General features: G+C 34.5%; 4 protein-coding genes across 4 annotated transcripts; 2 read left to right on the top strand and 2 right to left on the bottom strand.

Moving 5' to 3' along the window:
- Positions 1–180: 180 nt before the first annotated feature.
- LOC128672830 (uncharacterized protein K02A2.6-like) lies at positions 181–5,001 on the top strand. The gene has a single exon (XM_053750261.2). The coding sequence runs from the start codon at positions 444–446 to the stop codon at positions 4,497–4,499; it is 4,056 nt and encodes a 1,351-aa protein (XP_053606236.1). The 5' UTR covers positions 181–443; the 3' UTR covers positions 4,500–5,001.
- Positions 5,002–6,609: 1,608 nt separating this feature from the next.
- Positions 6,610–10,679, bottom strand: RecQ4 (RecQ4 helicase). Its single transcript, XM_053750262.2, has one exon. The coding sequence runs from the start codon at positions 10,532–10,534 to the stop codon at positions 6,686–6,688; it is 3,849 nt and encodes a 1,282-aa protein (XP_053606237.1). The 5' UTR covers positions 10,535–10,679; the 3' UTR covers positions 6,610–6,685.
- A 2,090-nt stretch (positions 10,680–12,769) lies between these two features.
- On the top strand, positions 12,770–14,731 carry LOC128672837 (uncharacterized protein). Its single transcript, XM_053750280.2, has 3 exons — positions 12,770–13,148; positions 13,277–13,489; positions 13,704–14,731. The coding sequence occupies exons 1-3, from the start codon at positions 13,046–13,048 to the stop codon at positions 13,889–13,891; spliced, it is 504 nt and encodes a 167-aa protein (XP_053606255.1). The 5' UTR covers positions 12,770–13,045; the 3' UTR covers positions 13,892–14,731.
- Positions 14,721–20,890, bottom strand: LOC128672834 (uncharacterized protein). Its single transcript, XM_053750266.1, has 5 exons — positions 19,494–20,890; positions 18,492–19,008; positions 18,167–18,371; positions 17,831–18,038; positions 14,721–15,477 (listed from the first exon to the last, which is right to left on the bottom strand). Exons 1-5 carry the CDS (start codon positions 20,570–20,572, stop codon positions 15,315–15,317), a joined length of 2,172 nt encoding a protein of 723 aa, XP_053606241.1. The 5' UTR covers positions 20,573–20,890; the 3' UTR covers positions 14,721–15,314.
- Between the last annotated feature and the right edge of the window lie 6,514 nt (positions 20,891–27,404).

Below are 27,404 nucleotides of genomic sequence, written 5' to 3' on the forward strand. Positions count from 1 at the left end.
ACGGAAGAGTTTTATATACAGGGTTACTGGTATCTAATGCATAACCTTCCAGGTGTTCGATTCCACTACATGACGCTACCGTACCTGTCGTGTTGCTTGGCTATTACATAGAGTTAAGATGTGTAGAATCGCAAAGTAGATCGTATTTTTTTATATGAAAGAAAAAACTACGAATCACAAATGTAGAGTTGTGTGTATCCGAACATGTTCAACTGTTGAGTTGTGTATCCAAACAGTTTATCTGTCATGTAATGACGTTTAGAGATCGAATAGGAATCGATGGAGGACGACAATAAAGGCATTGTGTGTATTGGTTAAATCCGTGTTTTATTACTGAATATTAAGGAAAACGATACAATTCTGGCGACGAGGATTAACGAAATCGCGCAAAGATTATGCGGAGTCACGTATTTCAGGTGGAAAATACGTAAATTTGTTCAATCATGGAGTATTCATTGGGGTCGGCGGGCCCAATTTTTTGCCCATTTGGAGAGGCAAATACAGGCGAAAGATGGAAAGTGTGGCTCAGAAACTTCGAATATTACGTCGGTGGCCAGGTAGGGCTAAATGACAAACAGAAAATAAGCAGACTTTTACACCAGGCGGGGCCTGAGGTACAAGAAATATATGAGACTATTGAAGAGCAAAATGCCGAAGGCAGTAACGAGTTTGAGAAATGTAAATACAGGCTTACGAACTACTTCCAGCCGGAAGTTAACACGGCCTATGAAAGGCAGAAATTCAGAAATATATCTATGAACGAAAAAGAAAATGTTAATGAGTTTGTTTTAAGGCTGAGAAAGCAAGCAAAATACTGTGAGTTCTCCAACACAGATGAGGTAGTAAGAGACCAACTCATAGAAAAGTGTGTTAACAAAGATCTAAAACGAAAATTTCTAAAGAAAGGAAAAGATTTAACTCTAACAAGGGCATTAGAGTTGGCTAGACTGTTTGAATTGGATAATTTAATGTTTTCTAGTGAGGAAAAAGAAGAGAAGGTGAAACAGGAGGAGACAAGTGTAAATAAGGTTCACCAAGGCCAGAGCTTCATCAGCTGCTATAGATGCGGACGCAGGGGTCATATAGCAAAAGATAGTAAGTGCCCGGCAGCTGCGGAACAATGTGACAAATGTGGAATTAAGGGTCATTTTGCAAAGTGTTGCAAGACCAAGAGTTCAGAAAGGAAGAAAGAAGTTAAGAAGAAGAAGAAAAGATATGTGAAGTATGTAGTTTCTCATGATTCGGACTCGGAATCAACAAATGAAAGTGATAACAGTGACTGCGAGGACAGTAAGCAGGTGCAAGTAAATTCTGTGTTTACCATTAACAGTATGGACAATAAGTGTAAAATAAAAGTAGGGGAAAGGTATATGTGTGATTTTATTATTGATTCAGGTGCATCTATAAATATCATTGACAAGCACACATTTAAAAGATTAACAAACTCTGGATTTTCTTGTGAATTAAAAGACAAGAATAACGATAGGTACTTTGCTTATGGAGGAGAAGAAATTAAGCAAGTAGGTATATTTTCAACTTTGTTATACTCACCAGACTCAAAACGCAAAGTAAATGCAAATATATTGGTATTCAAAGGTTGTGGACCTTCCCTGTTAAGTAAACAAACATCAATCGATTTGGGTTTGTTGAGAGTAGGTCCAATTTCTGTTGAATTACCCAAAATTTACTCTATTAATCCAATTGATTCTAAAAATGCTATAATGAAAGAATATCCAAAATTGTTTGATGGTATAGGTAAACTGAAAAACTTTAAACTGACTATTCCTATTGACCGAACTGTTAAATTGATTGCTCAACCTGTTAGACGACAACCTTTTAACTTGAGACACATAGAAAAAGGACTAATTACAGAGCTTATTGAAAATGACATTGTGGAACCTGTGACAGGACCCACTCCATGTGTATCTCCTTCTCACATTGTAAAGAAGAAAGAAAAAGACCAATACCGACTGGTAATAGACATGAGGAAGGCAAATGAAGCTGTAATGAGGGAACGCGTCCCTCTCCCTACATTTGAAGAGCTATTAGCAGATCTCAATGGCTGCAAGTTCTTCTCAACACTTGATTTAAAATCTGGGTATCATCAACTGGAGCTGGATGAGGATTCTAGAAACATCACTGTCTTTAGTTCTAGTTTAGGGCTTTTTAGGTACAAACGTTTATTCTTTGGTGTACGATGTGCATCCGAGATGTTTCAACGAGTGATTGCTCACCTGCTACAAGGCATTGAGGGAGTCGCAAATAGCCAGGATGATATTCGAATTGGAGGACGCACTAGAGAAGAACATGATGCCAGGCTGCGTGAGGTGCTGGACAGATTGAATGCAAATGGTTTAACACTCAATGAGAGGAAGTGCAGATTTGGTGAGTCTGAAATTGTGTTTCTTGGACATCACATTTCAGCTGCAGGTGTAAGACCAACAACAACTAATCAGCAGGTGGTACAAGAGTTCAGAGCTCCACAGAATACGGCAGAAGTCAGAAGCTTTCTGGGACTAGCAAATTTTTCGGCTCGGTTTATTCCGGATTTTAGTACAATCGCTGCACCATTGAGAAAGCTCACCAAGAAGGACACGGAGTTCAAGTGGATAGCAGAACATCAGGAAGCATTCCAAAAGCTAAAAACATTAATAGCGTCAGCGCCTGCATTAGGTTTTTACAATAGAGACTCTGAAACAACTCTTGTTACAGATGCAAGCCCGGTAGGAATAGCGGCAGTATTAATTCAGAAACAAATCGTAAAAGGCGAAGAGCAACCTATTATTATCAAATACATAAGTAAAGCATTGACACCAACAGAGCAGCGCTACTCACAAACAGAAAAAGAGGCATTAGCCATTGTGTGGGCATGTGAGACCTTGTACATGTACCTAATAGGGAAGCAATTCAATATCATATCAGACCATAAGCCATTAGAAATAATATACTCTCCGAATTCGAAGCCTTCTGCAAGAATTCAACGATGGGTCTTAAGATTACAACCATTTACATTTAAAGTTATTTATAAGCCAGGAAAAAACAATATTGCAGATCCAATATCCAGATTGTTAGATACATCTAATCCATTAACTAAAAATACAGAAGATTGTGAAGATCGGTCATTATTGGCCTTAGTAGAGTCATCTATGAAAGCGGTTACTTTAGAAGAAGTACAGGAAGCCACTATGAAGGATGAGGAATTATGTGATTTGAAAAAAGCTATTGAGAAAGATATATGGCCAAAGGAGTTCCGGAAGTATGAATTGATTAAGACTGAGCTATGTGTCATAGATAACATCATATTAAGAGGTACAAGGATTGTAATTCCAACATGCTTAAAGGAAAGGATTTTGGATCTTGGACATGAAGGACACATTGGAACGAATTCCATGAAAGCAAAGTTAAGATTAAAAGTATGGTGGAAAGGAATGGATAAGGACGTAGAATACTGGGTTGACACATGTGACGGGTGCAGACTGGTCAGGCAAGACACACATCCTGAACCCATTACTTCGACTAAGCTGCCAAGTAAGGTATGGGAATTGGTTGGAATTGACTATATGGGACCGCTACCATCAGGTCACTACTTACTTGTTGTTGTGGACTATTACAGCAGATATTTTGAGGTTGAGATACTGAAGAATCAAACAGCAGAAACAACAATTAAGACCTTAGAAGAAATAATTTGTAGAGAAGGACTAATGGATGAAATTGTGTGTGACAATGGCCCAGCATTTAGAGATGAACGTTTCAAGGAATTTCTAGTATCAAATGGAGTAAGACTCAGGCACACAACGCCGCTTTGGCCACAGGCCAATGGTGAGGTCGAGAGGCAGAACAGAAACATCCTGAGAAGACTGAGAATAGCGCAGGCAAAGAAGTTGGATTGGAAAAAGGAATTACAAGTATATTTGTCAGCTTACAGAACTTCTCCACATTCGACTACGGGCTTACCTCCAGGGGATGTGTTTAGAGGGCGCAAAATAAAAACAAAGCTTCCAGAGATGAAGGTAGAATTTAATTTAAATGACGAGCAAATAAGGGACAATGACAGATACAAGAAATATGTACAAAAAGAATATGCAGACAGAAAAAGACATGCAGGAAAGGTAGAGCTGCATCCTGGAGACAAAGTGCTGATGAAACAGAGAAAGGAAGACAAATTAAGCACTCCATTTTCCCCAGTAGAACATACAGTTGTATGGAAATCAGGTAATTCTGTTACAGTGCAATCTCCGAATGGAAAAGTTATAAAAAGAAACTCTCTACATTTTAAGCCTATTAAGTACAGAGATGGTGAAAAATTTGTAAAGGAAAAGGAAGAGATTAGGAACGGAAACAAAGACTTGGAAGAAGTAAGAGGTAATGAACCAGATGCGACAAAAGAGGAAGGAGACCTGACTCACTTGACTCATAGCAACAGACCTCATAGGGAAAAGCGACTACCACCTAAATATAATGACTTTCTGTTGAGTCTTATTGTAGACTCATTGAATTGATATTATAATGTGTAGTGTTCTTAGCCGTAGGTCTAGATGTGTTATCTACAATATGATGTTTGTACTTAATGATGCCAAGGCGGAGCAGAATACACATTGCAAAAGTATTTATTTTGCAAGTTGATTTTGTATGCCAATGATATACATATCATTGTCCAAGTTAATTTTATTACCTAAATTTGTGATAAGTTCTCATGTTAAGGTCAAAACAAGAAATGTAAAACTTCATAATATTTAGTTAGAGTACATATTCCGTTTTAATCATAATATAACTTTTGTAGCTGAAAGCTGTTTATGTTTAAGGATAAGTTAGACTTACCATTTTGATTTTATAATTTAAGTTCTTTTGAAGAAAGAAAGGGATTGTAGAGTTGTGTGTATCCGAACATGTTCAACTGTTGAGTTGTGTATCCAAACAGTTTATCTGTCATGTAATGACGTTTAGAGATCGAATAGGAATCGATGGAGGACGACAATAAAGGCATTGTGTGTATTGGTTAAATCCGTGTTTTATTACTGAATATTAAGGAAAACGATACAACAAATAATCGTAGAATAAAAGTTGCTTGTTTTGTTTGATGTACCCAAGTACCTAGTCTTTAGGAAGTTTTGCGCTTATAATATCAGTAACCCTGTATATCGATTGGATATACCTACTTCTTTTTGAAAGTCATAAGGAATACCTACTTCTTTGTGTTATTTTTTGTATTCAAAACGACAAACTATTAAATGTTGTCATTATTATATAGTCTATATTTATTTTTAACTAGCTGATGCCCGCGACTTCGTTCGCGTGGCCGAAATTTTTTGGTAAGGAGTCAATATTATTACAGTAATTTAATTGTACAGACAAAGAGTGACAGTACCTATATGTATAAGTATCGTTACGCTTTGTCTGACAGAAGATTCTCGTCAGACTGAAAAACTATATTTCGTATAGTTTAGCTCGACCATTATGACTCTTCAGATATTCCAGATCTTTGATTTTTATAACTCAACAGAAAATGGATATCAGGCTAAACGACTTTAGTTAAGCCTTCATTTCTATATTTCCTATAGTTTAGCTGCATCATCATGAGTCTACATCAGGTGTACCAGATCTTCGATTTTTATATTTCAACAGAAAATGCTCATCATGCTGAACAACTTTTGTTAAGGCGTAATTCCATATTTCCTATAGTTTAGCTGTATCATCAATGTTCTCCATCAGGTGTTCCAGTTTTCAAAATAATTTATACCCTGTATTTTGCCCAGGCTTAATAGCTATATAACAAAAAAGTTTCATTCAAATCCGTCCAGTAGTTCCGAAGATTAGCGTGTACAAACAGACATACAGTTTTTTTCTTCAAATTCTTTCACTGCTATGACTAGGTATATCGCCTAATTTTGTTTGTAAATACATTGAATGTACAGGATTTTTTTATACTGTTTTATTATAGGTAAGTACGTATTGATATTGATTTACTGTTTGTTTGTTATTTTCAGAAACCGTGATCTTAATAAGGTGTGGATCGAAAGGTTTCAGGTTCGTATCCTACTCGTGTCATATAAGTTTGTATACCAATCTGACTCATATACAAGGTGTTTGGTCAATGGTATATAAAGCCGAAAATGGTAGATAGGATATCGTATCCACATTCTCAAAAAAATATTTCCATGTGGGAAAAACGTCACAATAGAGAGTTAATTATGATTTTAGTTTATGGTAAAATTAACCTGGGTGTTTGGTATAAATTTCAACTTGATACCTTTACCCGTTCCTGAGAAAAAGGAGGCCTTGACAGACGGACAGACAGAGGGACAATGAAGTGATCCTATTTTGATATAAGGATTCCTATTTTACCTTTTGAGGTACGGAACCTTAAAAATGAATATTATGAGACAGATGTTCTGAGACTTGACTTTTTTGCAACTTGAACGTTTTGGGCTGTAGATATTTTGCAACTTGCAAAGTATTGCGACTCGGGTCTTATGAGATTTGAACTTTTTGTAACGATTTTGCAACTTGAACGTTACGAGACTAAACCTAAAAATAACTGAACTATGTCGATTATTTTTTTGGCACCTTCGTGGGGGCAAAAGTTAGTTGGTATTTACTAAAATTAATACATTATGTCAAAGAAATTTATTTATCAAAATGATTCTCGATTCTTACTCTTACAAATTCATTGATACAATAATAACATTTAAATCATTTTCATTTGAATTAGTTCTTGAGTTGCTATTCTAAGGATTCCATAGAAATCTTCTTGAATATGTGATCTCCAAAATCTACATCTACCCCAAACAATGGCTGGGTAGTTCGGTGAAGATATGCCTTGAAATATTCTAGCTATGCTACGACCAGTAAAGCTGCAATCTTTATAAGAAGTTATTAAAGCCCTGACATCAGACGCGATACGGTCTATATCTAGAGGGCGTTCTTGCAATTTTACGTTCGAAGGTAAAATATCGTCTCTCTGAAAATAGTTCTTTATTATAATTTTGAGAGCATTTGACTTTTGTAGCAAAAGTTCGTCTGAAAGATCTACGCTATCCAAGGAATAATTTCCTAGAGTACTTAAAGCTGCATTTATTTCTTCTAGTTGATACAACATTGATCTCTCTTGAGATACCACTAGTTTATGCAAATCATCTAAGATGGCGTCTAACTCCACTGGATTTAAATCTCCAGGAGCCTTTATTCGTAATCCAAGAGTACTGAATTCTACTTTCAAAAGAGATCGTTTCGATAATCCACCTTCTACTACCCATTCTAAATTCTTCAAATGGTATTTTGTCATACCGCTTTCCCAACCAATTGCGGCAGCTACTTCAATCACATTGAATTCTACGTAACTTTTCTTCATGATTTCTGGGTCTTTTTTACTTTCCAATAAATACGCCATTGCAAGGGGGCTGCTAGTTTTAGCTGCTTCTAAAATCTTCACTGGACCACCGTATGAAGCAATTTTACACATAGTATAAGCATTATTTAGAACTTTAATGTATTGTTTTGGATGTAGCTCAATATAGCATAATAACGTGGCTATATTCTCTGCTGGAAGATCTAATTCTTCAACAGTTGAATCTATTGGTATACCTACTTCATGCCCTTTGCACCATTTTCTACTGGTGGAAGCTTCTTGATTTTGACAGTCACATGGAACAAATATTTTCTGTATCAATTTTCTTATAGTGGGTCTATCAATAGTATTGGCATGTATGTGTTTAAGAAGCTCATTTTTATCATTGTCACTGCAATTCAAAAAAACGTGACAGTAAGCATTTTGACCATCGCGACCAGCTCGACCAACTTCTTGAACATATGATTCAAAGCTGCTTGGCATATTGTAGTGTATGATACATCTAATGTTAGATTTATTTATACCCATACCAAAAGCTACAGTCGCCACAATTATTCTTAATGTTCCTTCCATAAAGTGTTTTTGTATTTTTTTTCTCTGTGCTGCAGACATACCAGCATGATAAGCTTCAGCTATATAAGACATTCTTTTCCGTTTCTTAATCTGTTTTTCCATATTAATTTTGTGAGGCTCCTGGAGACAAGATCTAAGAACAGCTGCAACTCTCTCACATTCATCTCTTCTTATACAATAAACTATAATGGAATTGAATAAATTAATTCTTTCTGATGTAAGAAAAGATATTAAAGCTTTATCTTTATCCTTTTCCAAAGACACAGACAGTATTAAATTTTCGGGCAGAGTGGGACTTGTTATAACACCAGATAAACCATCTGGTACATTAATATGGCGAATAACACTTTTTATGGTTGGTTGACTTGCTGTGGCTGTTAGGCCTAGAATGCATTTGACATTCAGTTTTTCTTGTAGTACCCGAGAAATCATTAAATAACTTGGTCTGAAATTATGGCTCCATTGTGAAACACAATGAGCTTCATCTATACATGCAAATGCGATTTGTGGCAATGTTTTAAACAATCCAGTGAAACCATTAGATGAATCACCTGATATTAATGCTTCTGGAGATACCAGCAGGATATTTATTTCACCATCTTTTAAACATTGAATGATTTTCCGTCTTTGGGTTGGTGGTTGATTAGTATGTAGACATCCAGCCTTCAAAAATTCTGGCATACTTAGCACTTGATCTTCCATCAGAGAAACCAGTGGTGAAATTACCAAAGTAATACACTTGTGATATTTACTATAAATATATGCAGGAAGTTGATAACACAAAGATTTACCACCTCCGGTTGAGAGTATCAATAAAGTGGACAAACCACATAAAATTCTCTTGATAGCTTCCTCCTGTCCTGGTCGAAATTTATCATGTCCAAATTTTAAAAGTGCCTCATATAGTTCAGTTGGAGTCTCTTGAGGATAATCAGAATAAATAGGTTTTACATGTTCACTACTGTTATGACTTTCTTCTAACATTTTCAAAATAGATTCAGGAATTTTACTTGGTTCATGCAAAGACTCACTTAGTTGCTCTGACAGCGTAAAATTTTTATTTTCCTTGGCTATATTTTGCATATCCTTCAAAGATGGTAATGTATTGTCACTATAACTTTCTAATGGCAAAAGTGAATCTCCTTTATGTGCAGTACAATATCTTGCCATATGACCACAACCTCCACATTTAAAGCAAGCAATTTTACCCGATTCTGGAAATTCCATTCCAGCATGCAAAGCCTTTTTGTCTTTCCATTGTTGTTTTTTATATTTTGTAAAATTAATGCTTTTCTTGCCACGTACAAAAACTTTTTTTTCAATATTGATTTTAACAAAATTATCATTTAAAGTTCCATTTTTTATTTTGGACTCCAATTTATGAACTTCCTTACCATTTGTCTCTTTTGCCTTCTGTGTTTTAACAGAAGAATCTAATTCTTCAAGAATTTTTGAAATGTTCCTATGTCTAGGTGCCACTTGATCTTCTTTTCCAAAAGGTAAAAATTCTGTAATATCTGGTGGTTGCAATTCATTATCATTTAAAATATTTTGTGAAGATTTTAATTTTCTTTTTTTGGTATCTTTCATAGTATTTTCTTTAGTTGCCTGTTTCAAATAACCATTGTCGATTTCATTTGGGTTTGTAATATTTTCATTTTCAGTGTGTAATATAATACTTGCATTAGTCATATTAGTACTCATATTATTACTGATTTTCCTCTTTTTCAAAGCAGGTTTTAATTTATTCAATGCTATGTTTTCATCTTCTTCAGATTCACTATTTTCTACATAATCATAATTTTTCTCATTTAGTTCTGGCCCTTTATCACTAATATTTATGCTAAAGGTTTCCATTACTGGTACATTGACATTACTTAAACCAAATTTTTCAGCTGGCTCAGTGAGGTATTTTGTCTCTGTAATTGGTGAGCCTGTTATTCTTTCCAGCCACCCTTGATTAACTTTTCTTACTTTTGGAATACTACTGATAATATTAGAGACTTGGCTGATACATTTATCATGAGATTCTTGACCTAAGGTTGCTACATTCAAACTGGTTTCTGTGATCGGTGATACGTTATTAGAATTGGAATGAAAAGAGTTCTCTTTTTCATACTCACTATTTGTATTTTCCAAAATACATTGTGATTTGGACAATGTTTTCCGGGGATTTCTTAAAGAAAATTTTCTATGTTGAAATAATTTTTTTGATAAATTTTCACTAAAGGGACTGGAAACTTTAGTAGATGTTTGTGGTTTTTCAACATTTAACAATAATTTTTGTATCTCTTGTCCACTGGGTAAGGCCGGCAGTATTTGATCAGTTTGAGAACTTGATGATTCACAGGAGAGACTTTCAAAGTGGCGTACTGGTTCCGGGGAAGCAAGTGTAACATCTTCAAAGTCATCAATACACAACGAACTCTCAAGTGCTGCACTTTTAAGTTGGAAATATTTCTTATAAGCATACTTGATTTTTAATGGAGCCTCTTTTATGTCTAATTTGGATGGTGTACGTGCGTGATTCGTTTTGAATTCTTTCTCCCAAGTTTTGACTATTAGTTTACATTTAAGGTAAGCTTTGTCTCGTTTGATAGATTCAATGATATCCATATTGTAGCATGGATGGCTTATTACGGATGCAGTATAACAGTGATGTTTTTAATTATTACTGATTATAATTATCTATAATATTATAGATATCTATATAGATTACTTTGTTTCTGCGGCGCGGATCTCGCACTGAACTGAACTAACAGAGTGACAGTTAATTGTCAATTTGTCAATGACGTTAAGTGTCGACAATGAAGCCAAAACAAAAAAATAAACCTATAGGGCATTTTACGCAAAGCTCGGCGCAGATGGCTAAGGTACAAACATTTCCAATGGAAACAAAAAGCGCCAATTTTCAATATTATTGCAGATTTACGAACAAAAATACCTTCTACGCAATCGTGGTGAGAGTTTAAAGGGAAAAGGAAGGATTTAGTGGATTATCATGAAAATATAATAATAACACTATTTTACGTTAGTTGTATATTATATTTACATTATACATTATTGGTCAACTGTGGTCATAAACTGATATAAACTTGATTTTCACTGAAGATCTTACCTGTATGAAGTCCGTATTTTAATAAGTCTTCACGTGTGAAGTGTTTCGAGCTTTTTTTCGACCGTTTACTGGCTCGAAAATTTTACAACGAGAGGTGTATCCCGTAGTTTTCGAAGTTTTTATCTTATTGAAAACGATTTTTTCCAATATTTCAGCACCCGAATATGCTTCATTGTTGTATATTTTCACAAACGAAGGCTTACATAATGAAAGGGTTATTAAAGTACTCTAAAATAAATGTTTTAATCGACATAGCAAAGGGACCAAAGCTTTTGAGTAACTAACATACAGTGCTGTACTCTGGCGGGATCACAGACCATTTAACCTTAAGACCGCGCATCACCGGCATATCCATTCGCCATGCTTATGTCGTGACACTACATAAGATCTGGCTACGCCCCTTTTCTTTGGTTATACCCACAGAGTACTTTCTATTTATAATGAAAGTTATACCGCCGGCGAGCATCAAAGCGAAGGCCGTGCGAGTTTGCTCCTAAATAAAAACTATCAAAACAAGGATGCCATATTGTCCTGTGAAATAGTGTGGAAAGTGTAGCTCAACGTGGACTAGCAAAAGATGGATTCACTTTTCACCAACAAGTCATTATTTTTTTATTATAATTTAATTTGATAATTTTCCAAACCATGTTGTTTTAGAAAAAATAATATAAGAACAAAATATATCTAGCTCTTTCTTTCGCACTTAAATCAATATAGAACAAACATATAATTATCTCGCTCTGCCTTGGCACATGTAAGGTAGTACGGACACATAAGATATGATAATCGATCGATGAACTGATGATAATCGATGATGATGGCGCAAGTGTGCGGATATGTAACGCCTTGTTAAGTTATAGTGAAACGTAAACGAAACTTTGGTTAAATATGAAAAAGTATAATTCATCAAAAATTACTGCATAAAATTAGTTAAAATATGTTTTGTCTCTTTCTGTCAATATAAAATATTGTAAAGTGCTATAGGGACAAAACATAATTTGAACTCGAAGTAGACTATATTTTTTTATGAATAATAAACCCTTAAATTTTGAAGATTCGATTCTATTTTTATGACCGATATCTAACGTCAATCCTTTTTGAGAATATCTAAACAAAACAAATTGTCATATCATTTATCTTAACAATATTTACTATAGTGAATTATAGTAATAAAGATCAAATAAATAATATATTGTCTTTTCTTTATATTATTTTTCTGTTGTAATATTGTATTGTTAGTCATACAGATATATATTTCCCGAGACCTCCCGTACTCTGTTAGAGACAAGAATTTTTTTTCACACGTGTGCCTGGCCTTAGAAATTCTCGATTGAAGTCATTGTGTTGCCCACCACTAGTAAGTTGTCAAAACTTTTTCAATTTTGAAGTATTTTTGAACGCTCCAATGAGAGCTAAACTACCTTCCCCCGCACCCAACCACAATTTAGCGATAGCGTTTTCATACTAAAATGTATCTAAGCGTGGTCTTAAGGTTAAATGGTCTGTGGGCGGGATAAATGCGGAGTAAGTCAGTACTAGATTTACAATCGATAGCATACCTAATATCACAGAGCAATATTATCGATTGTCTTCTCGTCATAACAGCTCGATACTATCGATAGTATTGCTATTTATCAATAGTTTTGCACCAAACCCGCCTATCGAGTACCGTCGATGCAATAGTTTTTCCCAACACTAACGCTAACTGTCAATGTCAGTATTGTAAGTCGTTAATATTATTGTCATGGATTTAATGTAGGTACCTACCTAGGTTATTAATTGTTTAGGTATTGAACTTTGTAGGACGAACCTATTTAGGTATCAGTGTTTTGCAATGGTGTTTTATACCTGTGTACATCCTATGTAGTTTAATTTGTAAACAAAATAATTAGTTACCTAGGTACTATTTTTTCAATAGAACATTTTATTGAGTACACAGAATATTTACATTTTGATTTAATTCTTAGGTAATACGTATGTACATATATTTCTTTTGAATCTTCTTTGCCATGGACAAATTAACAGTTATTTCAGGGACGCTTTTCATGGCAGCTGATGTCTTTGCAATAGTCAGCTTAGCCATGCCAGATTGGATAATTACTGATGTTGGAGGTGAGAACCTACTTTTATTGAAATCAGTTTTCATATTTTAATGGTCTTTACTACTACACCTTGATGTGTAATAATAAACTAGCAGAGTACTTTTGAAAATGTTATTTTCACACTTAAACTTTTTCTAGGTGATACACGTCTTGGTCTAATGTGGTCTTGTATTACATTGTATAACAGACCGCAAGTTTGCTTCACTCCAGACTTACAGCCTGAGTGGCTACTCGCTCTTATTTGCATATTTATTGGTTGTATATGCATCACCACAACAGTAATTTTGCTTGCATCTAGTCATTTTGATAGAAATGTTATTTCTTATGCCCGTTGGGTTGGATTTGCTGCAAGTAAGTAGCAAAATGAAATGTTATTTGTATAGTTTTATCATGTTTTGCATATCTAATGTAACACTCACTTTGGGGTCCATAACACATTGACGAAAAGCCAGACAAATGTCAAAAAGTGATTTCACTTGTTATTTAAGTTATTTTTTTTATTCACAATTTATCTTTTAATCGTATATGTAATTTAAAATACTAATACAATACCATGTTTTTTCAGTGGTGGTCTTCTGTCTTGCTGCAGTTATATTCCCAATGGGTTTCCATGTGGATGAAATTGGTGGTCAGCCATACCAATTGCCCAATAGCCATCAAGTTGGAATCTCATATATCTTATTTGTTCTCTCACTTTGGATAACTGTGATATCAGAATTGTTTGCTGGGAAAGTTTGTCTCCCTCATTTTTAAAAACATATATACAACAGATCTGCTCTGATACTACAAATGTTTGTAATAACTATTATTAGTTTTAAGCTCGTGTGGTATTGTAAATCATTTGTTATATATTTTCAACCTGGTCTTTCTGGGTGTATTTAAGTTTTAGAACTACACAGTTGATTTGAATCCATATTGGTGGGTGTGTATTCTGTGTAGATCCAGGTAAAGGTTTAAAATTTTCTTGCTAGAATGAACAACGTTACTCCAGCAGAAGTATTTATTCCTTTTTAAAAAAAGTACGACAGGCACCAAATGTTTTATGCTGGGCACATATTCTGTAGGAGAGAGGAATCATATTTCTGTAGGAGATAGGTATTTTCTACCTGGAGTAACGCACACCCTATATGTTGCCCAGGCTTAATAGCTATATAACAAAGTTTCATTCAAATCTGTCTAGTAGTTCCGAAGATTAGCATGTACAGACATTATTTTTTCAAATTGTTACCTGTTGACGTGACTATCGCCTAATTTAATTTTATGTTTTATTCAATGTGCACGATTTTTTTTTCTACTATTTTATTATATGTATTGATGATGATAAAATTAATTTTGGTACTTGACATTTTGCACCTAAGCCAATTAAAATATAATTTTTTATTGGCCTATTTTGCCTACACGAAGGGTTTATAAATGATGAACGTTTCGCATAAGTTATGGTATAAGGCGCAAAATGTTCAACGCACACATTGGTGCGCTTCGAACATTCATTCAACGTTTTTTGCCCATTCAAAATGTTAAGACCACGCAGAATCTCAAAGACAATGTTAGTAGGTTGTAGTACATAAATAAAATAAACTACTTAAAACAGAATGATTTATTAACACTTAACGTGAAATCCTGCATGCATGTATTGTGGTAAATTAAAGAAATAAAATTACAATATTTACAAAAAATATGCTAAAATCCATTTAATAACGTGTACTAGTATAATAGCGTAATACGTGTAATAGCCTTCTGTAAGTCTTTAATAGCACTGCTCATAGATCATGTGTCGACACTAAAACTTCCAAGCGTGTAGCACTTTTATGTTATTGAACAACTTCTTTCCGGCGAATACCCCATCTCTTCTACTGGATAGCTGAAGTTGCGATGTATTTTCTGTACTGCCGCCTCGTCCTACTAAAGCTGGCGAAAATAAGGTCATAACATGTGTCAAGAAATGACACTGTCGATTGATTGAATAACTTTCTTCTGACGAATAACACATTTCTTCTATTGAATACTTGTGATGTGTTATGTTATATTGCTGCCTCATCCTAGTAAAGCTGATGAAATTAAAGCGAGAACATGTGTCATGAAATGACACGGGTGAGAAATCCGTTTCAGCGGTTGCTTGTTACATCACGACGCAACAACACGCTACTATTACAGGACGGCTATCTAACAGAAAATGTTATATATTCGCTACAGCCGGGGTGCTGGCCTTGCAATCGATTTGAGATTGATCACTGCCGGTGTAGCTTAGAGGGAATTGATTTAAGAACTCAACACATTTGGTGTTGGTTTCAAACGCTAATTCCCGAATGATGAACTCAACAGGAATTGACTGCCTGTAGCTGCACACATAAAAAAAATATTAGTACATAATATGAAAATAGGTAAGAGTTAAACTGACGTACACGTACATAACGTAACGTAGGTTAACGTCAGCACTAACAATTTATATCCATATAGGGTTATTTGTAAAACATTATCATATTTTACGAGTAACCCATAATAAAATTAAACAACATATTCTGACATTATGTCGCGCATTTCGCAAATTGAGGTAACGCCAACAGTAGAAGTAGACCAACATGTGATCAACCTATACAAAATTCTCTCGAAAATAGCCGATAGTAACGCCGCAAGAGGCAACTTCACATGCGTTTGTCTGTAATGCGGAACATTTGACGCAAATACGTGCAATAATAATAACCGCCTGAATGGAAAATACCATGATCTTAATAAGAAGGATATGAAATGCGAGATGTTGAATGCTGATTTTGTCAAATAACATCGATTTGCGAATTGCACGCAATAAAGTGAGATTAGATACTGGATTCGGGTTGATATAGCAACCAAGTAATTGTTAAAATAGCCATATCATTAAACACCCTTTCCTTGAACATCGCCGACGAATCAAACTTCTAGTTTTGTCATTATGTTATTTAACGTCAGCCGGTCTTCGTTGGTTACACCTAGGTGTATCAGGTTTATCTTTAACTAGACCTACGTTTAGACTATATCTTACCGGCTAGACCTAGGTATAGGTTTAGGGTATGAATTAATCTACCAAATACACATTATGTAAATGTTTTTCCCTCAATCTAGTCGGATGAAAAGAGGAGAAATCATTGTGTTCTACTATTATTTTATGGTCAACAATATAAGACTATTTTTATAGCAGGAACTGGCTGGATGTTTAACTGAACGGCTATATTAACTGGTTGACTGTGTCATTTACAGACTGTTCAAACTGAGGCGAATAGTCGCACGCGATGCAGCGAAACCTATGCAATTCGTAGCCGGATAGTGCCTAAATTCAAATTAGAACAAAGTAAAAGAAATTCCAATTTTGATACAATTTTTGTACAGCATTTTTCTGGCATACGAAAGTATATTATATAAAATCTTTTTATCTTTATGTAATGTGAAATTCTACTTCTATTCAACTTCGCTATCAAGAGATCTGGTTTTCTTTTGAGAAACCAAAAACAATGACGCGAGGTATTCGCGTCAGTTTTAAGAGTCTAAGCGAACGTGCGAATCACACGATTTTACATCCAGCACGAGATTCGCGTCAGTTTGAACAGTCCTTATCAGTATCGCGTATTGTCATTTTGTCTCATTCACACACACCTAACGTGCACGAGATATGGGTGAGTGGTCCATTTCTGTTGCAAATCAAGGCGTGTGGCTAACAGAGCGAATGTAGGGCATAATCAAGCATCAGTCGTGTACTTGTCATAATGAGGAAATTTTATTTCTAACCCTTCAAGTATTTGTCAGTAAAAGAAAATCTGTGTCAGCTTGTTATGTCAACTTCTCATAATTTTAGTATTAAAATCTTCTTTTCTTAATCTTTTTGTATATTACAATTCACTACAACTCTTCGTAATTTCGAAAGTTGACAAAAGAAACTGATATGGTCTGTCTCAAAAACAAATACAGGGTAGTTTTTCTTCCCTAGCAGTGAAGCACCAAAACATATTAGTAATCATTCAACGCTACACTAGACTTGAGTAATATGCGTATTAAATCGTACTGAAATTCATTGACCCACGAATACACTCGGGAATATTTGACGCGAAACAATTCGATCTTTCGCACTTATTACCATTGACTCAAGTAAAATTACACATCACTGATCTCATTAATGAAAGGAAACAACAATATGTTGCACTTCAAATGTCTCTAGTGTATTCGTGGCTTTATTGGCGTAAAGGGAAAAAGGTAAAAATTGTATTATGAACATTAATTTTCGATTATAACTTGCTTTAAGTTACTATAATCCTACTAATATTATGAATACGAAAATTTCTGAGGGTGTATGTTTGTTACTCTTTCACGTAAACTCTACTGTACCGATTGTTATGAAATTTGATACACGGGTAGATAACCTGGAATAACACATAGGGTAGTTATTATCCCGAAATTTCCACGAGAGCGAAGCACCGGAGCGGAGCACAGCTAATACGAAATATAGATGGAACTACATGGACGGGTAATACTTGGACACCACCACCAGTGACAAGTTACTAAAACTAAAGTTTTTAAAACATGTACACATTCTATATCAAACAGACAATGAAGCATAAAATAAAAACATGCAGCTTTTTACTACTTTCATTCACTTATTTTTTCATCTGGCTTAAAAAATGGAACCATTACAGCTATAACCTACAAGTAATAACTAAAAAGACATACGACTTTATGATGTATTTCAAATACACTTTCCGCTCCCTCTCCACAAACCAATCCATTAGGTAGCCTGCCATTAGTGGAGCAGTTTTATATAACAAGAAAAATTTGTGAAGGTTGCCTGTAGCCCAGGCGCATCTTGTTTGCAAAGCATGTTTGATACATTCATTTTCTCTGTCTTCTTTTGATAAAAACTGGAATATGGTCGTCAAATCTGAAAGAAAAAAATTGGTATTAATTGGGGTTCATAAACATTAATACAGTAAAGCGAATTTGTAGTATTTTGCACTTATATCATGATACAAATAATGTACTTTATTTAATTAATACACATTTACAAACCTAATGTGTTTTTAGTAAATATGTAGTATAATATTCTATAAGCGGTGAATTCTGGTGCATTTGTTCTGCTTTCGGGTAATTCACCATAAAGCATCTTGAGCTGTGTTTGACATTGATTGAACTCTTCATGGTCACCTTTCTCTAAGGCAATGCGGGCATGGGTCTCATAAACTTCCACAGTAAAACTGTCTCTTATACCTTGTACCTAAAATGCATAAAAGTATATTTTTAAAAATGTTAGTCATATCTTAATGAATATAAAATATTATATTAATAACTTGAAGTACCTATTTAGTCTCACTTATATACATAAAATATTACTTACTGTTAAGTCTTGTCTTATTGATTTTAACTGATCACATGCATATCTGTAATCCTGTCTATCTATCCATCTCTCCTTAACATTTCTAAGGGAATTTCTTAAAACAGGCACAGGTCTTACTTCACAAGCTTCTGGTGCCTTTGTTAACCTCAGAAATGATTTTTCAATATCTAAACATGTGCCCACTATATGCATGTTGTTCAATTCATATTCTCCTTCAGTATCTTGAATAATTAGTTTCTTAGGATTTGGCTCAGGCCTCTTATTTGGCTGAATAGAACTAGCTATGGTGGGTACCATATTTCCTGAATTTCCAAATCTTTCTGCCCTTTTTTGTAATTTTTCAGCATTGCCTTGAACATCCTCAACAACAAATTGGTTGTATACTTGTTTTTTCTTCGAATTCTTGTACTTTTCTGGTTTCTTTTGATCAAGTAGTAATCTATCTTTAACTTTTTGGCGTCCTTTACCTTTAAAAGTCTTCTTTTCGTCTACTTCATCACTAGAGGCTGATGATGCACTGAAATGTATTTTTTTACAATAATTATCAATGAACCATGGCCATACAGCTGGAAACACACAAAATTTAAAGAGAGAAAAATCTCTTTTAATAAAAAAAAATTACAAATGTAAAATGTTACTGTAATATAGTTGGGTACTCACAAAAGTACAGAAGAGCATGCAATCAAAGCCCTATTTTCAAGAATCCTTGCTTAGATAATAAAATAGATGTTACTCCTGAAAGGATTGTCCATCTCTGTGTGAAATTTCATCAAAATGATTCCAGTCATTTTTGAGTTTATTCATTACAAACAAAAGTTTAAATCTTTTCTTTTTATAACATTAGTATGGAGTAATGTTATAAAAAGAAATATGGATATGGATGAAGATTTTGAAGGCTTTTATTTCTGACCTCATAAATTAAAGCCTTCATAATCTTACTCTTGTTGCATGAAGCCTGTCTCATAGAGGAACTAACAACTGAGATATAAAATTAACCAATACCTCAATCTCTTCCTAGGAGGACTTCTGGATTTACTCCTTGAATGTTGTCGCCGTCTTCTCTGTGGTGGACTTCTGTGGCTACTAAAACTTCTTGTAGATAAGTTGTTTTTTGATTTTGCTTGCTCATTCTCAAACTTCTGGTATAAAGACAGTGATCCTCTCACAGTTTTAACTGATAAATTATTCCGTTCACTGTGTACACTGGGGATTGGCTCGTTATCCCAATTTCTAGTCCATATTTCATCTTTATTTGCTGCAGCTGTAATACGACCCTTTAAACATATATCAATTTGGTCACGATCAAACCCAGTTTTGCATTTTTCATAACACCTCTTTATATACCTCTCTAAACTCTCTGGCCAAGTTCCTGCTGATGACTGGCTTAATGTTGATGATTTCAAAATATTTGACGATTCATCACTAACAGCCTCATCAGATTCTTTCTCTTTGTTCAGGTCACAAATGGGTTCTTCTGCAGGCTCAGGAATATCCTCTGTAGCCAATGGTGGAGGGAGAGGGACATCAAGAGGTGGAGGTGGCTTAGGAAGATCAGGAGGAGGGCATGGTGGTAAAGGTGGGGGGTGATCTGGCAACGGAGGTAATGAATCACTAACACTAGTATTCTGAACCTCCTCAAATGACTTATTTCCCTTCTTTCTTTTCTTTTTAGAAATACCATTATTGGTCATCAGGGGATTTTCATTTTGAGGAATTGGAGCAGGTTTTTTATTGGCATTGAGATTGAACCTGATAGGAGGCTGATTGAAGAAAGGACGACTAGTGTCCAATGGAGACATGCCTAACAAAGGAGCTGGTGGAGGCGGTTTTGAAAATTGGGTGTGACCAAATTCATTTTTAGTGTCCATATTGTGTTGAAATTGATGAGTATTATTGTTAGGAAATCCTCCATTGTTGCTCATATGATTCATATATTGATTGTAATAAGGCGGATACGTTCCACCGTGGTAATTATAATTATTGTATTGTTGATGATATAAGCCATACATCCAAGGATTGTGGTTCGGAGGTAACCCGGTCATAGTTTGTAAAGGGGGTTCTTTTGAATTATTTTCAGACATTATTCCAAATGCTAATAATTTTAGAAAGTATGAACAGTAAACTTATTTGGTAAAATACCTTGCGATCTCTACACAAAATGGCGTCTTCACCTTCCCTTCACTCACGAAATGACGGGCCGCGCCTAGCGTTGCGTCGCGCGAGGAAACTTCACTAGTTATTATAATAAGCTGCACAAAATTTACAATAATCAACTTACTGATGTTCGCTCGCTTATCACAATGATAGATACACCATGGAGATACACATAGCAAGGTAACCTAATCAATCAAGTACGTGGTATACCTACCTAGGTATAGATAGATATTTAGCTAGCACAGGAATCGAGGACATAAGGTACGCAGTCAGTGTTGCCAGATAACAATTATGAATTCTCCCCAAATCCTACCCGGAATCCCATCAAAAATTCGGTATTTTAAGAAAAAACTTGTTTGAAAATTATATTTATTAAGAAGTAGAATTTAATTTATAATTTAGCACATTAAAACGGTAATGGCGTGCAGCAGTTGGTAGTAAAAACCTGTATGTCCGGCCAAACGAAACAAATCGACTGATCGACAATTTCGGCGTCACTCTGCTGACATATTACAATCGACCAGTTACCCTGCATTAAACTCTGTGGCATGGCGCGGTAATAGCGACAAGTATGCAATGAATTTAGGTAGGTTGATGTGCTGTTTAGTGTACACTGTCGTGAGAGTGTTGTATGGTGTGTTAGTTCCTATGTAAATTGGGTTCAGTCATAATTTTCTTTTTTATTATTATTTTTCAAAAACCCCGATTAATCCCCCATTTCCATTGTATTCCCCCCGCATAACCCCTCAAAGGATTCATACCCCCAAAATTCCCCCTGAGGGCTGAAAATATCCCCAAATTTGGGGGAAATCCATATGACAACGCTGTCCTCAACCAAATGTAGATATCTATCGCACCTAGGTAGGTACCTAACCGACTATTGACGGACGGACGTTGTGTTGTAACCATGGAATTAGTAGATACTACGTACGAAGTACTTACTAAATCCATGTGACATAATATGACAAAGTGAGCGAGCGACATTCAGTCATGTCAATGCAGTGCAAGCAGAGCAGACATTAGCCGAATAACAGATATATACATTACTAGCGGCCCTGCCCGGCTTCGCTCAGGGAAAACCATAATAAATTATAAACCGAAACCTTTCTCAGGAATCATATATGTTGGTGATAACCGTAGAAAAATCCGTCCGGTATTTTTAGGGTTCCGTACCCAAATGGCAAAAGCAGAAACGAAAGATGTCATGTCTGTCTGTCTGTCCGTCCGTAGGTATGTCACAATCAGTTTTTTCCGAAACTATAAGAACTATACTGTTGAAACTTGGTAAGTAGATGTATTCTGTGACACATTAAGATTTTATACAAGAATATTAAAAAAAACAATAAATTTTGGGGGTCCCCATACTTAGAACTGAAACTCAATTTTTTTTTTGTCGAATCCATACATGTAGGGTATTTATGGATAAGTCTTCAAAAATGACATTGAGGTTTCTTGGTTTTCGTTTTTTCTAAACTGAATAGTTTGCGCGAGAGACACAAAGTGATAAAATGTGTGTGCCCCGTAACTTCTAAAATAAAAGAATGATAAAACTAAAAAATATATATGATAAAAAAGAAAAGAAAAGAAAAGAAAGAAAAATAATTCGAACGAGATCTAATAAGTAGTTTTTTTATACGTCATAAATCGTAAACCACAATGTTCCTTTCATTTAATCAACGCAAACATAAACATATACAAAAATTGATCAACAAGAACTTTTATGTAATGTTACTTGCTGCTACGGAACCCTTCATGGGCGAGTCCGACTCGCACTTGGCCGCTTTTTTTTTTAGTTTATAACGTTCATATAGACAGATATGCGACGAGGGGTTTTTTTTAAAGAATAGCAATAAATAAATGTTATCTGTCTTATAATATGCGATATTAAAAACAATAAAAGCTGAAAAACAGATAGTAAAATTGGTAAAGAGTATGTTTACCAATTTTCAGCTTTTTATCTTGAAAATTGTATTAAGTCAATCTTTCAGCCCCCTTTTGGGGTTGAGGGTTAATTTACAGAAAAATCTGAAACACGTATTCATTAATTTCTTGTACACAATTAAAATCCAAAATTTCAAATCCAAACTTCAACGGTGTAGAATATAAAAGTTCATATAAAAGTTTTTGACACCTTTCACTTCCAAAAATCCTCTCTAGTGCTTACCTACACTCCTTAAGGAACCTACATGCCAAATAGGGAGTGTTACTTTATCCCGCCAGAGTGCGGAACTGTATGACAAACAGTATGTACACTAAAGCCTTGCCGCCTTTTGCTATGTCGATTAAAACGTTTATTTTATAGTATTTTATTAATCATTTTATTATGTAAGCATTCGTTTGTGAAAATATACAACAATGTAGCATATTCGGTAACTTTGAAAACCATAGGATACGCCTCACGCTGTAAAATTTTCGAGCCAGTAAACGGTCGAATAGGTATATTTTGTATATTTTCACAAACGAATGCTTACATAAAGAAAGGATTAATAAAGTATTGTAAAATAAATATTTTCATCAACTTGCTTGCAAAAGGCGGCAATGCTTTTTAGAGTGCAGTAATACTCCCTATTACCTTTACCCAAGATAAACTTTGTAGTCGCATCCCTAGCTGTGGCAGCCATTTTGCGACGAGCGACGATTTGCAGTTAGGCTCGTTTTTCTTGTAGGTATTTCCAATACTTTAGGTCAATGATTTGGTAGATAGGTACCAATACCACAGCGTACATTTTTATATACCGTAAAATGGAGGGAATAGAAACGTTTTCTACTTTCAATCGAGGATTTCAATATGTTTTAACTTATTAAGATAAATGCAATTGATTACGTTTTATGAGTTAAGATTTGTTAAATAGTTTTTACTAGAAAACAAAACGTTTTATCTTTAATTATTTTGAAAACACTAACAATGTTAGCGTTTTTCCGCGGAATGAGGGAATAGATCAATTCTATTCCCCACAGACCATGAAAACGCAATATCTAAATTGCGGTGGGGTGCGGGGGAAGGTAGCCACAGAGTACTTTCTATTTATAATGAAATAGAGACCTATCTCAGCGCCTTGAAAAGGAAACACATAAATACTGCCATCTATGAATAAGGCATGACAACTTTTCCACAATCTATATATAGGTATAGGTTCTATATGTGCACCGTAGCTGTACTATACATACCTACATAGTAAAACTCCATATACCTAGTTATTTATTCTATAAGGGATCGGAAAATGTGATTTCTTTATTGTAAACAAAAATATTAAGTTTACAATACAAAAATACATAATAAAAATATAAGAAGTAAGCAATTAAAAACAATTTATTCATGTTCAATACGTTGTCCTGATAGTATAATAAATAATGAACATAAGGTCGACAATAATAATAATATCTACTTATCAACTGTTTACTCAATATAATAATAAATCAGGATGCTTACGAAACATAACAACATCACACCAGACTTCAAAATCTTAGTGGTTTTTCAATTGCAGCTTAAAATATGTTTTTATTTTTGATTTTTAAATATTATACTCATAACCGACCAGACCATACACTACAAGGGTTTCGTCTGACCTATTAAAACAGAAGATTGGCATATTCTGATTTATGTGGAAAATTATATCATCACCACATTGCACATACATACTCATCAAATCATGATAATGAGAAAAATCTTAAATTTTAAAATATGCACAATATTCTGGGTTACGTTATAATTATAATTTTGCTTGTAATAATGTTATACTATTTCTCAGTAAAATCCATTGCAAGTTGTAAAAAAATGTTGAGTTGTAACTTGCAACTCATCGTTTTTTTAACATTTTTTTATTTTGCACTCTAGCCTTGTCTTGAAAGTAATCTTCAGGATCATCTACATGCTTAGTTCCGTTTAAAATTCTATTTATATTTTTGCAATAATGATATATAAAAAAATTACAAGAAGAATCAATTATATAATCTATTAATTTTTCTTTGTGTTCTGTACAATTTAAAAAATCAAAATCTATATTAATTAAAATTAAGGTCTTTAAAAACTGCTTAAGATTATAAATACGAAGCACTTTTTTTAATACAATTTGAATATCTTGTATTGCTGAAAAGCATTGTAATACTTCTTTTGTTGGGCTGCAGAGCCACTGTTTACCTGCAAATTCTCTATATTTTATATATTCCAAGGGTTCTGAGGCCACCACATTTTTATTACATACCTTGCAGGATTGAAATATATTCTTTTTCGCATTACGTACAAAATACCCAGTTACATATTGTAGTGGCCCCAATATTCGTGGATCTGTTTTTTGATCCAAGTCAACAATATCAATATCCGGTATATTCTCAAATTCGCAGGCTTTACTTTCAGTGGCCTTTTCGGTGATTATAAGTGAATGTAGATTTTTTCCAAAATCATTCTCGCAGTTCGCGCCCGGGGCATGGATGCTGGACATATTATTTATTAAAAGAGTGGTAAATGCACTACTGAAATTTTCGGGTGTTGGGTTATTATTTTGGCACCCATGACTCCTTATAAACAACTCAACTCAACGGAATCACAGGCAGGTAGCACAGCACAAAGCAAGTTAATTGTGGACAGAATTCACAAATTGTCAGCAACGACAACGTATGAATGATAACAATATGAAAAAACACCGCCACCGCCATTTGTTGTCAATTCGCCGGCCGGCTGATCCGGCTGTTAAAACTGTTGCCATACTGAATTATAATTTGTACTATCACGTCTAATACCTTTATTATTTATTATGTTCTTTTTGATGAACGGCCCTAAAAATGTCAAGAACAGTAGCACATTATTTAAATATCACTAAAATAATATTAAAAACTAGAAGCTGAAGTCTATTTTTGAATAATTATCATTTAATTATTTAAGATTAGAGTAAAAACAAAACTACCAATGTGGTAATATTTTTTTCTAGTACCATACTATTGTCATTATAAAGCAGCCGAGTAGCGAAGTCAGTAAAATAGAATGTTTTCCATTATACAGGATACTTTCTTATTTTGTTATATTTTAACACGCTTGCGCCATCTCTTAGTCTGTCATAGAAATACTATATTATAATTCCAATAATTTAAAAATACCATTGATTTCACAAGCTTGTTCGGTCCAACAGACCTATGCAAATTGTTTGGTTTATTACTTGAACGATTTCCAGTCTCAATGTATTGAGATTGTTACCCCTGAAGGTAGCTTAGCTCTCATTGGAGCGTTCAAAAATACGTCAAAATTGACAAAGTTTTGACAACTTACCAGTGTTGGGCAACACAAGGACTTCAATCGAGAATTTTTAAGGCCAGGCACACATGTCCTGCATTAGTGAGAAAAAAAATCTTGTCTCGAACAGAGTACGCGAGGTCTCGGGAAATATATATCTGTATGACTAACAATACAATATTGCAACAGAAAAATAATATAAAGAAAAGACAATATATTATTTATTTGATCTTTATTACTATAAGGCGTTATATACCCGCCCACTAGCGCCATCAACATCGATTATCATCAGTTCATCGATCGATTATCATATCTTATGTGTCGTCAATGCCTTACATGTGCGAAGACGGAGCGAGATAATTATATGTTTGTGCCATATTGATTTAAGTGTGAAAGAAAGAGCTAGATATATTTTGTTCTTATATTATTTTTTCTAAAACAACATTGTTTGGAAAATTATCAAATTAAATTATAATAAAAAGATAATGACTTGTTGGTGAAAAGTGAATCCATCTTTTGTTAGACTGGACGTTGAGCTACACTTTCCACATCATTTCACAGCACAATACGGCATTCTTGTTTTGATAGTTTTTATTTAGGAGCAAACTGGCACAGCCTTCGCTTCGATGCTCGCCGGCGGTATAACTAAAGAAAAGGGACGGAGCCCGATCTTCATAGTGTCACGACATAAGCATGGCGAATGGATATGCCGGTGATGCACAGTCTTAGGTTAAATGGTCTGTGCTATTCCCTCATTACGCGGGTTATGGTGAATAGGAAAAAACCCTAGGGTTGTAAAATTGTCTCAGGTTTAAATATGAGTAGGTACCTACCTACCTTATTATAACAACACTTTCCGGGTCGCTCAAACATGTATTAATAATATACAGAATAAACCAAAATAAAAAATATATGAATCTCAATAAATCGTGTGCGTTGTACAATTTGAACAGGTTTTTTGTTTAAAACATAGTTGTACCTACACTATAATATTATTGACAACCCTACCATTACAATTCTAATCACCCCATAGGCATTACTTTTCTCCGCTTAAGTATTTTTATTCAGACTGATCAATTCTATTAACCCCAAACTTCGATTCTATTCACCCCTAAGTCGTTACCTATTCACCCCAAATCTTCCTAAGTAATAATAAAATTTAATTTGGGAAACAAATTACACTAAATAAGGGTTATCTTTAGTTTTCACAATTGTTCAATAGGTGATACATCCGAGTAAATTCTTATTCGTCACTGATAATATCACAAAACCAAGAAATAACTTAATTTTTTTTTACCTAAATTTCAAATCCGTTGACCACTCACTTTGACAAATAATTTTACACATTCCGAAACAAATTCATGTTCATTTACGGTGTTGCTATAGTAAAGAAAGTGTTCACATATCAAAAAAATACAACTAACGCAAATTTCAGGTAAAAGCATAGACACAATGACGGAGAGAATAAAGTTTCGTATTTTTTTTTCTATTCGCCGCTGAAATTCTATTCACCCCATTTTACCAGTACTAACCAA

The sequence above is a fragment of the Plodia interpunctella genome, chromosome 10 (genome assembly GCF_027563975.2).
Source record: "Plodia interpunctella isolate USDA-ARS_2022_Savannah chromosome 10, ilPloInte3.2, whole genome shotgun sequence".
Lineage (NCBI taxonomy): Eukaryota > Metazoa > Arthropoda > Insecta > Lepidoptera > Pyralidae > Plodia > Plodia interpunctella.